Below are 12058 nucleotides of genomic sequence, written 5' to 3'. Positions count from 1 at the left end.
AATTGCTTTACTTTTAGACGCATTAATTTTAATACCCCAATTGGTATAAAAGTTATTTACGTTGTCCAAGTGCACAGACACATGGTGCAAGGCTTCCATGGGAGACTCGCTATGAGCGTAAAGCATCGCATCATCAGCATAAAGAATTGCTTTAGATTCGCCAAACTCGTGTGGGAAATCGTAAATAAAGATATTAAACAAGTATGGGGACAAAATTGAACCTTGTGGTACACCACAATTTATAGCACCTAAAGAAGACAATGTATTATCATGCGTAACACAAAATTTCCTATTATCAAAAAAACTACTTATCAATTTAATTAAAAAAGGGGGAAAGCCTATTCTAATCATTTTAAATATGATGCCCTTATGATCGGTTCTATCGAATGCCTTTTCGACATCTAGCGATACTGCAACAGTACATTTACGATCCCTCAAATTTTGAACCACATCATTTGAAAATTTTAAAAGTGAATGAACAGTCGAATTTCCTTTTTTAAAACCAAACTGACATTCGGGGATAAAGTCTTGAGCTATGCTAGCATCTAATTTAAGTTTTAAAATTTTTTCGAACAGTTTCCCCAAATTTGGAAGAAGTGAAATAGGTCTAAGAGCATTTATGTCATTATTCCCCTTCTGTTTTTGAATAGGTATAATTTTTGCAATTTTCCACGAATCTGGAAAATATCCATTATTTAAGCAGTTGTTGTAAATAATTGTCAAAAATTCATAAGCTTGATCGGGAAGTTTCTTAATCAGAAAATTGGAAATATTGTCAATACTGGACGATTTTTTGTTATTTAAAAACTTCACAATATTCATCACTTCGCTTTTAGAAGTAAACATTGAACAATTCAGATCATTTACAACATCACATTCGTCACTGAATGATGTTAAAGTGTCAGGAAGCACAGACAATGTACTTTCAATAGATCCGTCGACATCGCCAACATATCTGATGGGAGGAGGGGAATTATAAACGGATTGAAAATGATCCTTTAAGTGATTTAGTTGACAAGCAGTACCTTCGATCTCTTGTCCATTAACTGAAACAGTTTTAATAGATTTGCGATTTGGTCTGCCAATAATGTTAAAAACTTCTTTGTATGTTGTGGGACCAGGTTTAATCTTACTAAGGCGCTCACTAAAGGATTTCGCTTGATCAATATTGATCTGTTCTTTGATAATTATTGATATTAGTTCAATTTGTTTGGAAATGAGTAAATAGTCAGGATGCCTACGGTTCAACGTTCGATGATATATATTTTTTAAATCTCTTTGCCATCTATATTTTATTTTTAACAAGTTTTTAACCTTGTCGGAAGTAACAAATTTTTTATTTTTGTATTCAATCTGTTCAGAATTAGCAGACGATACCAAATTAACTGAAGCTTCAAACTTCTTAATATAAAAATCGATCTCTTGATTGGACAAATTACGATTTTTTGGTAGGTTGTGCTCAGATATCGCACTGCAGATATCATTTCTAAATACACTCCAGTTAGTGTTTTTAAATGAAGTTGTCGTTCTTGGAACACTATATATAAATTCAAATTCAGGCAAACGTATGTTAATACTCAACGGCCGATGATCTGAGAATGTTGGCAAAGTGGAAGTTTTATAATTTCTATTAGTATAATCAATTATATTACTACTTATTAAGAAATGATCTAGATGAGAAGAACCCGAGGGAAAGGAGGGGTGAACATCACAGATTCTTAAAACGTTCAAGGATTCGCTCTGTAACCAATTCAAAAGAACGACACCATTATAATTATTATCAATATCACCCCAGGCAATGTTCTTCGCATTCAAATCTCCACCGAAAATAAATCCATCGTATCTCTCCGAATATCTTAAAATTGCCGTCAAACCATTTACTATTTCCAGTCTATTGTAATTACTAGGGAAGTAAATAGAACCCACAACAATTTTTTTATTAGTACCATTATGACTAACTTCGACTTCAGCAAATACGCTCAAAAAATTATGACCGGGAATAAAAATTCTTTTAAAAATGATATTTTTTCTAAAAGCTATAGCAACTCCCAAGGAGCTTTTATCATAAATCACGGAGAAGTTATCCAAAAAGAGACGCATATTACTACGTAAATGCAGTTCTTGTAAAAAAGCTATATCAACTTTAAACTGCGTTAGTAACGCATCTAACTCAACTTTTCTAGCACGATCTATTAAGGATCTAACATTAAATGTAACTATATTAAGATTTCTACGAGTCATAAGTATTTTGAATGTCCTTCAAAATACCTAAGCACTCAGTCTTTGCTTGATCTTTGGACAAAGACTGATAATTCTTTAAGAATTTCATAATTCGTTCTTCTAAAGTTATTGGTTCTGGTTCAAGTAATTGTTTTGCAATATTTAAAAATTCAGCGATAATTGGTGGTTTCTTAGACCTGGATTGGGGTTTAAAAAAGCTAGCATATGATTGGTTTGAAACCCTTTGGCAAGATTCATCGACAACTACTTTAGCTAATTCTTTACGTGATTTCTGTTCATTCACCATCTTATTGCGCAAGTTACAATAGCTGGCATACGCTTTACACCCTCTATAATTTGAAGGATGCCCTCTTTCTTTACAGTTAACGCAATAAGGCTTGTCAGTATTAGAGATGAAGGAACAGTTACCAGGTGGGTGTGAAACTTCACATTTGACACAAGCATAAGCACGGTTACAATTTTTGGAGAAATGGCCCCATTGTTGGCATCTCCAACACTGTGGAATTTTCGTATTGACTTTGGGGATTTCAAACGTAACATCCTGCCCCAAAATTTCTTTTATTCCTGTTATATTAGATATGTTAGCTCCTGCCTTCAATGTAATTAAAAATAGACCTGTATCAAATCCTTTTTTCTTGAGTAGTCTGTAGAAAACTTTGAAACATTTTCAACTGTGTTAGGTACAAGTTCTTCAAAGTCACGTTTTATGTCGTTAATGTCTGACTTGTAGTATAGTCCTCTGCAAATCACATTTGTCCGTTTTAACTCTTTTGGGGTATACGAATATGAGTCAATGCCTTTCGATTTCAGTAATTCCATCATTTCGGAATGGACAGAAGGATCGCTCAAATATAATTTGCTTCTACCACCAGATTTGTTCTTTATCTTAAAAATTACATTTTTAGATCTAAGTTTGTTAACTAATGATGTTATATTAATATTACGCAAGAAAATAGGAGGACAAAACGATTTCCTGGTAGAATATTTATAATTTGCAGAAGTGTTTATATGAGATGTATTGGTATTAGTATTTCCAGATGAAGTGTCGTTACTACTATTAATATCAGTTTCAATATCAAGATTACCTAATATTGCGGTGCTGCCAAAAATCGGTTTTCTTGACATAAATTGACCTTGAGAAGACGATAGAGGTTGAGATGGCTGTGGCTTCGATGGAACTTCGTTTTGAGAAGATTTAGTTTTTCTTGCATTTGGTTTTTTTCCAGATTTGTTCAGAGTTTGATCTATACCAGTTTGAATTATATCAGTTTGAATGGGAGATTCCGATTGGTCTAATAAATTAGACGGGATCGGCGGTCGTGCGCCAGAATGCGGATCTTTGGAAAGATCATCCATGTTAGATAAGACTCTTGTTTTGCTTTTCGGAAAATTCAAGAGAAAAATCCGGAAAGAAAAATTATTTGATAGATATTTTTTCTATTTCAAGTTTTTCAAATTTTTATTTTTTCCGAATTCAAAAATTAACAACCGTTCGGTTTGAATATTCGATTTGGAATCCTAAAAATCGTTTTAATAAATTACCATAGCGTTTGCATATTTGTTGGGGAAAAGGATTTTCTTTTAAAAATCGTTTGATTAAATTACCATAGCGCTTACATATTTATTGGGGAAAAGGATTTCGGTTGTGGAGGCTCTATTCGATTCGATATTGTCAATAGATGAAAGTTTCACTTCACCGACACGGTGCTTTTGAAGCAAACATTAAATGGAAGAAGCTTGTACCTGGGAAGTTTTTGCAGATTCTGAAATTACAATGTTCATATATGAGAAAAATCCAAAAACAAAAAAAAAAAAAAAAAAAAATCGCCGGACCGCTTCTTATATAAATCGCGATTTAAGATGGCAGTTTTAAGGGTTTTTTAGGTTTTCAGGATTTTTCTAAGAAACCTCAAGTCCTATCAAAATGCCAAAGAAAGAAAATGTTGTAGCTATGAAAATTCTCTACAAGATTGATTTTATGGTATTCTCGTCGGTTTTACCGTTTTTGAGATAGAGAAGTTCAAATTGGGACAATTCAAATTCAATTCTGTATCGCCCCCTTATAAAACAATGTCATGACTGCAAATTCCCAACTTAAACTTATATACCTAAAAAATAGTACAACCTAGGATAAGTTACTTAAGCCAGTCTTGTAGATAATTTTCACAGCGTTAAGATTTTCTCAGGTACCATATCGATAAGACTTACCGTATTCAAGCAAAATCGCGAAACCCTTACAAAAAACCTAAAAATGTGAACTGAGCTTCTTTATCTCAAAAATGGTACAACCTGGAAACAAATCATAAACGCCAATCCTCTAGAGAATTTTCACAGCTACAACATTTTCTTTAGCTCCATTTCGATTGAACTTGCGGTTTCCAAGCAAAATCGTGAAAACCTAAAAATGTGAAGTTTGACCGCGATTTATTTAAAAATCCCTACAGCGATTTTTTTTGTCTTTAGATTTTTCTTATCTATGAACATTGCTGTTTCAGAATTCACAAAAACTTCTCCCGTGTAAGCGGTTTTCATTAAAAGTTTGTTAAGGCGCACCCTTCATGGCATTGTTTTATAAGGGGGTGATACAGTCAGTGCATTGTCCCAATTTGAACTTCAATATCTCAAAAATGCTAAAACCTACGAAAATACTATAAAGGCCAATCTTGTAGAGAATTTTATAGCTACAACATTTTCTTTAGTCCTATTTTTAGAGGACTTGCAATTTCTAAGCAAAATCGTGAAAACCTAAACAACCCATAAAAATAGCAACTTGAATCGCGATTTATTTACAAAGCGCTCCGGCGATTTTTTGTTGTTTTTTGATTTTTCTCATCTATGAACATTGTAGTTTCAGAATCCGCAAAAACTTCCCAGGTGCAAGCACCTTCCATATAAATTTGCTTCAAGAGCACCGTGCCGACTGATACCGATTTAATATAACATTTGTTCTACTGTCGAATCGGTCGGCAAGAATGACAATTTGTCTGCATAATTTGAAATCGGGACTTTTGAGATCATCTTATAGTCACCTGTATCAGTGATATATACTGGATGCAGTTACCACAATAAGGCACGAAAATAACATACAGCCCGAAAACAAAATATTTGGATTGATTGATACTAATTAAATACTTCTAGTATTGTTATACAAGTTTTTTTTTACTTTTATTAACGTATAAACCTTAAGCTAAAATCTACAGAAACAATTATAATTATCACAGAGATTGCCAAACGTTTAAGAAAACTTAAATCTACAAATTATGAACCTTATAAAACTAAAGTTGCGTTATTAACTTGCTGCTCAATTTCTTTGGCGCTACCACCGGTATTGCCTTTCTTGACTTTAATGTCACAGCGGAAACATGTTAAAAGTTCTGAATCTTGATTTTCAATATAAATTTCAACGGTAACACTGATTTCAGGATAATTACTGGCAATGGGAAACAGGAACAAATAGGTAACATCTTCGGTAGGGTAGAGAGGACAATAGGCACCATACAGAAGATTTGAACAAACTTCACGAACATCAGCGGGTAATTCATAGGGTACAGTGATGCCAAGGGTTTTGGCCTTCACCAGTGTGGTGGCTCGGGTAACATGTTTATCTAAAGAAGGAAAGATGGCATTTTCAATATTGGCAAATACATTTAGTATTCACTTCACTAGCACTTACAAGTAACAAAATCAATTTCCATATCAACACTGGTTCCCTTTACAATATCACAGGGTGGAGTTTCACAGCCTTTAACACGCACTTCCAAGGGAAAGGGTTTATCACCATCACCTTTATTTGGAAAAAACAAAAAGGAACAACACACTTTTAGAAATTTGATTTCCACATTTTAAATAAACTATCCTTACATCGCTTAACATCCGTGGCAATGCTTAAAGTAACCAGGCCACACAATACCAGAACTGTGAAACGCAACATTTTTGAAATTATGTTATTTTTTGGTATTTTGTTAATTTGAAAAGTTATTCAGTAGCAGTTATGCCCCGGTGGTCTTCTTGGCTCAGTGTGATTAGCAACGCCCCCTTGTTGGACATTTTATAGGTTTGCCTTGTAGCGAAATCGTTTAATAATCTTATCGCAATGTTCGTATTTTGCAAATATCTTCTCAAGATCGTGAAATGTTAGTTCGTATCATAGCAAGGAAAAGAGAGTGAATATAATTACGATAATTGAAATCAGTGATGTCAATTTAGTTTATAGGAAAATGAACTGTCGGAAGGAAATACCGGTTATAATAAAGATACTTACTTAGCTGGCCCATTCCAGAACATTTGTTCCATATGCCAAACTAAGACAAAATCTCCAATTCTCCCATTTGTTGCTTCGATTTTTGGAATACCATGCCTTGTCATCTCTTCTTCCACTTGTTTGCTCCATCGAAGCCTTGGCCTGCCAATTCTTATACTCGTATCGTTGTATGACTTTGTTTTTCAACTGCTTACTTAAGCCAAAGTTGGCCAATACAATTTTTCTTTTTATTTCGCCACTGATGTCGTTTGTTGTGTTTACGGAGGTGCCGAGGTAGACGAAGTCTTTTACTACCTCAAAATTATAGGAACCAACTTCCAAAGTTGGTCCGAGCTCAATGGACGCATTGCGCGTCGACACCATCGACTTGGTCTTCTCCCCGTTTACCGCCAGACCCACTTTAGCAGATTCTCCTTCGACCTTCATAAGGGTATCAGTTACTTATTTTACTGATCGTCCCATGATGTCTATATTATCAGCATAATTAAGTAACATGTGGCTATTGGTGTAGATTGAGCCACTTCTTTTGAAGTTTGCCTCTCGTATAACTTTTTCCAGCAGGATGTTGAAGAGATCACACGAAAGGCTGTATCCTTGCCTGAAACATCTTTTGGTACAAAACTCTTCGGAGAGGTTGTTTGCTATTTTAACTGAGGATCCTTCGTGTCAGTTAAAGTCATTTTACAAAGCCGAATGAGCTTTGCGGGGATACCAAATTCATACATGGCTTGGAATACCTTTGAACGCAGCGGGCTGTCGAAGGCTGCTTTATAATCGACGAAAACGTGGTAGGTGTCGATCTGCATCTTTTGGATCTTCTCCAGGATTTGTCGCAGGGTAAATATGTGGTCAATGGTGGACTTCCCAGGTCTAAAGCCGCATTGGTAATACCAATTTGGTATGGTCCAATTATCTCGTTGACCATAGGCTTTAGTCGTTCGCACAATATCCCTGACACGATCTTGTAGGCAATAGGGAGTAGACATATGTCCCTATAGTTAGAGCATACAGTCTTATCTTCTTTCTTGTGGACGGGACACAGGATGCTCAGGTTCCACTCGTCGAGTAAGCGTTCTTCCTGCCAGATGTGCACTAACTAGCTGATGAATACATTTCCGCTTTTGAACAGCTCGGCTGGTTGGCCATCGGCTCCTGCTGCCTTATTATTCTTCAGCCGATTTATTGTTGTCTTTACGTCATCTGGGCCGGGTGGTATACATTCAGTACCATCTTCTGTGATTGGATCTGTGAAATCTTCGTCGACTTCGCTACTTTTGGATACCAGCAGTTTGGAAAAATGCTCTTTCTAAATCTTTAGCACACTATCTGTATCAGTTACCAAATTACTTTGCTGGTCTCTACAGTAGGATGTGCCTGTATCAAAGCCATCAGTTTGATGTTTCACTCTTTGGTAGAATTTTCGGACTTCATTCTGGCTCCTGTACATCTCGATTTTTTTCACACTACCGCTTTTTCATCTCTCTCTTTTTCCTGTGGAAAAGACGTTTCTCCTCTCTCCTTTTCTCTCGTGGGCTACGTGTTGCTACTGATTGTAAAGTAGCCCTATATGCCGCATTTTTTCGTTGGTAGCAGCACGACACTCCTGGTCATACCATGGTGGAGGTCTCTGGTATTCAAGCCCTGATTTTGCGGCTGTTTGCATGGAGTGGGCAATAATTGCTATTGTGCTGATATATTATCGGGACGAGAAGTGCCTTGATTATGAGAGGAATATGCTGTGGCTACTTCTTTTGATTGCAGCTTACCGATGTCCAACTTCCATATTGTGTCTGTTCGCACTTTATTTGCTACGTTTAATCTGGTACGCACCTTTGCTGCAACAAGGTAGTGGTCCGAGTTTATGTCTGCACCTCGGAACGATCGTACATCCAACACGCTTGATGAATGTCTTCCATCTATCACAACGTGATCAATTTGAATTCGTATTTTTTGATCTGGATACATCCAGGTGTCCTTATGAATGTCGAGATGCTAAAATGTGGTGCTGCAAAGTCTATCAGCCTCATTCCGTTTTCAGATGTTTCACTGTGGAAACTGAATTTCCCGACTGTTGGGCCAAAGATATTCTTCTTTCTAATTTTGGCATTAAAATCGCCTAGAATAATTTTAAAGTCATGGGTAGGACAACGGTCATATTTTTCTTGTCTTCGGTTGGGGCATGATCGCAGATAAGGCTACTGTTGAAGAATTTTGCCTTTATCCGTATTGTAGCAAGTCTTTCATTCACTAGTGTGAAGCTGGAGACCACATGTTTTAACCTCCGACCAACTACAAATCCGCAACCAAACTCATGCTTTGTGTCATGGCAGTGTGACATTTAGGGGTTCTTGTAACGCTTTTCCCATTCTATCGAATTTCCGGTATGGCAGTAATATCCCCTCTTTTGTTTTTTCATAGTAAGATGCTTTTTTTTCTATGGGAGGGTTCCTATAGGTGAACGCGCGGCACATTCTAGCTCACTACCTTTAACGGATGTTGAAGGCAGTTACCCCAGGCGACACCACGGGGAGGTCAGTGTCCACTTGACATGAGAGCCGGTCCGGACCGTTCCTTGGTATCTTTCATCTCCTACGTCACCCATAATAAAGAAAGATTTTAGAAAAAATAAAGGTGGATATTGATATCGTAAATGATAGGTAGTTCTGACAGTTTTTTTCCCTTTCCGAATTGTGCCCAGTGTTTTCCTTTATCTCTTTTTGAAATCCGGGAAATTTCCTTCTAACTGTTTATGTGTCTTCCTTTTAATACAGGCGAATTTCGGAACACAAACAAACATTGTTCCACAACATCCCATACGGGACAAGGGAGACTTCTCTCATATCAATGAGTGCACCCCGATTCATATTTAGCTCCATGATATGGGACCTACTTTTTTTCGCCGAGTCCGAACGGCGTGTCTTAAGACACCACTTATGGAGAAGTTTTTCAAGGCTGAAATACTCAGGAAATGTCGCCAACATTACTGAGGGGTATTTTGCCACCGTTGAAAAATGTTTGATGTTGCCTGGCCGGGGAATCGAACCCCCGACCTTCTGCGTGCAAGGCGGGCGTGCATACCATTGCACCACGGTGGCGAATTTCGCAGCAATCGCTAATTCTTCCACAATATTACACACAAAATTTTCTTAAAATCCTAAACAGTTCTTTGTTCCGCCAACAGCTACATATAGATATTAATATATCCATGTAAACACACACTTTGCCACATGTGTGACATATCACAGGACATCCGTTTACATGGTGATATCCATTCATCCGTTTCTGCTTCATTGAATATTTACACATATCACAGCATAAGTATGGATATCCTTTGGCAAAGAAAGGACACACTGCTGCCACCGTTACTGTTTGCCCTTCTCGGAGGTAACACCCCTTTTTACAGTTATTTCTATGGTATATTAGTATTAGTATTAGAGTATTTCCCCTGTGCATTGTTGTTTTTGTATGGTTTATTTGTTTGTCAAATTACATCAAAAGGGGGATGTGTTCATGTGTGTTTTTGTTGTTGTTTCGGTCCTCTTGAATGTAAAGGGATTTGTGTCGGAAATTGATGTTCATTTATGATAACCTTTAGCGTAAATCTGATTTGTATCAAATTCTTATCTATGTTTCAATAAAATTCGATAATGATTTTATAATTTCATTGTTTACCGAATGGATTTTTCATTTTGAGGATATTTTGAAAAAAATCTATTGATACATTTAGAGTTTCAAATAAAAAAAAACGAAATATCAAATCAAACAAAAATACTTATAAAGATATTACTTTATAATATCCTTCAGCTGTGCATTGTCAAAAGATACAGCGGCTAGTGTGAATTGTATAATATTTTTACCAAATTATTGTTATACTTTCAGCCTTTAGGCTAAAAGGGTATATACACTTTGATCCGACCAAAATTGTGCCTCATTGAAATAATAGGGATCCAATATAAAGTATGTTTGGACGAAATATGTTTAAGACAATTTGGAGTTGATTTTGCCATGTCCGTCGCACTCGAACATATAAACCGATTTGGTCCAAAATTTAGACCTCGTAATAGTTTGTCCAAACTTAGATCAGGTTCGAAGATGGACCACATCGGTCCACTAATTCGGGTACCTCCCCAAATAAGTTCACAATGTTTTTTCAAGGGCAAGTCCATATTTCCAGAGGTGATGAACCAAAAGCTTTAAATAATTCTACCGACACCAACTAAAATTACTAATGAGCACGATAACTCACGAATTCGTACACAATGCCGTCTTTTTCGATCTCGCCTTCGACTTTTTTACACCATCGCATCATTGGCCTAGCAGTTCTACGTGTACGGGTATGTATGTTTACTACTCCTTAGCGGGTTCATCATCGCTCATTATTGTGACATGGCCTAGGCAACACAATCGTTGTATCTCGATACGTTTCACTACACCGATGTCGGTGTATAGCCGATACAGTTCGTGGTTCATACGACGTCGACGCAGATTGTCCCGTAGGTCTCTCGATGAATTTTCTGATATTGTTTTTGTGTTTGTGTTACCTCAATATTATAGGAACCAACATCCACTGTTGGTCCGGGCTTTATGGACGTTTGCGCGTCGACACTGGGGAGAGTAAGGTCAAATTTCGATTAATCGACGAATCGACTTTTTGCAGTCAAAAGCCTAAAAATTGTAGTCGAGTTTTGTCTGGGGGGAAAATCGCAAAATCGATTACACTGTTCAACAAAATTGAAAAAGTTGAATGTTTCAACCGAAGTTGTTGTTGTTTTTAAATGAAATCGGCGAGTTATTTTCAAATCCGATCGCGGATTTTCTCCATCAGCTCTTGTTCTTGAGATATAGTTCAAAATCGGTTTTTACGAGTTTTACCCAGAATTTCGTTATTTCCGGATACAAACAAATATCACTTTGAAGACTGAATTTCCCGACTGTTGGGCCAAAGATATTCTCCTATCCAATTTTGGCATTAAAATCGCCTAGAATGATTTTAATGTCATGGGCAGGGCAACTGTCATATGTTTCTTCTAAGCGCTCGTAAAATATATCTTTGGTCTGTTCGTCCTTTTCTTCAGTGGGAGCATGAGCGCAAATAAAGCTGATGTTGAAGAATTTAGCATTTATTCGAATTGCAGCAAGTCTTTCATTCACTGGGGTCAAGCTGGATACCAGATGTTTTAGTCTCCGACTAACTACAAATCCGCAACCAAACTCATGCTTTACGTCATGGCAGCTATAATACAGTGCGTCACCTTTAGGTGTTGTTGTGACGCCTTTCCCAATCCATCGTATGTCCTGTATGGCAGTAATATCGGCCTTGTACTTTTCATGTACGTCTGCCAATGCGAAGACTGCACCTTCTCTATAAAGAGTGCGAACATTCCAGGTGCAGATTCGCAGATCATGGTCCTTAAAACGTTTGCGGGGGTCGTCAGCTTTAGAGGGGTTTGTTTTTCTTTTCTTTCGTTTTTTCGTAGTAGGCTGCTATTTTCTAGGGGAGGGTTACTAGTCCGTTGCCCAAACCCAAGTTTTTAACGTTCTTATGGGTGAACGCCC

General features: G+C 36.9%; 1 protein-coding gene across 1 annotated transcript; it reads right to left on the bottom strand.

The window, feature by feature from the left end:
* Positions 1–5393: 5393 nt before the first annotated feature.
* On the bottom strand, positions 5394–6172 carry Npc2d (Niemann-Pick type C-2d). The gene is made up of 3 exons (XM_073965250.1): positions 6103–6172; positions 5915–6025; positions 5394–5846 (listed from the first exon to the last, which is right to left on the bottom strand). The coding sequence occupies exons 1-3, from the start codon at positions 6170–6172 to the stop codon at positions 5509–5511; spliced, it is 519 nt and encodes a 172-aa protein (XP_073821351.1). The 3' UTR covers positions 5394–5508.
* Between the last annotated feature and the right edge of the window lie 5886 nt (positions 6173–12058).

This window comes from Musca autumnalis, unplaced genomic scaffold (assembly GCF_047663935.1).
Source record: "Musca autumnalis isolate F117 unplaced genomic scaffold, ASM4766393v1 scaffold_1, whole genome shotgun sequence".
Taxonomy (NCBI): domain Eukaryota; kingdom Metazoa; phylum Arthropoda; class Insecta; order Diptera; family Muscidae; genus Musca; species Musca autumnalis.
This window is presented reverse-complemented; position numbering and strand designations above follow the sequence as displayed.

Excerpts from the sequence above, each read along its gene's own strand:
- Npc2d (XM_073965250.1), bottom strand. The coding sequence starts at position 6,172 with ATGTTGCGTTTCACAGTTCTGGTATTGTGTGGCCTGGTTACTTTAAGC. Across the intron at positions 6,026-6,102 it reads TGCCACGGATGTTAAGCGAT|GTGATGGTGATAAACCCTTT; the intron begins GTAAGGATAGTT and ends TTCCAAATAAAG. Across the intron at positions 5,847-5,914 it reads GGAAATTGATTTTGTTACTT|ATAAACATGTTACCCGAGCC; the intron begins GTAAGTGCTAGT and ends TTCCTTCTTTAG.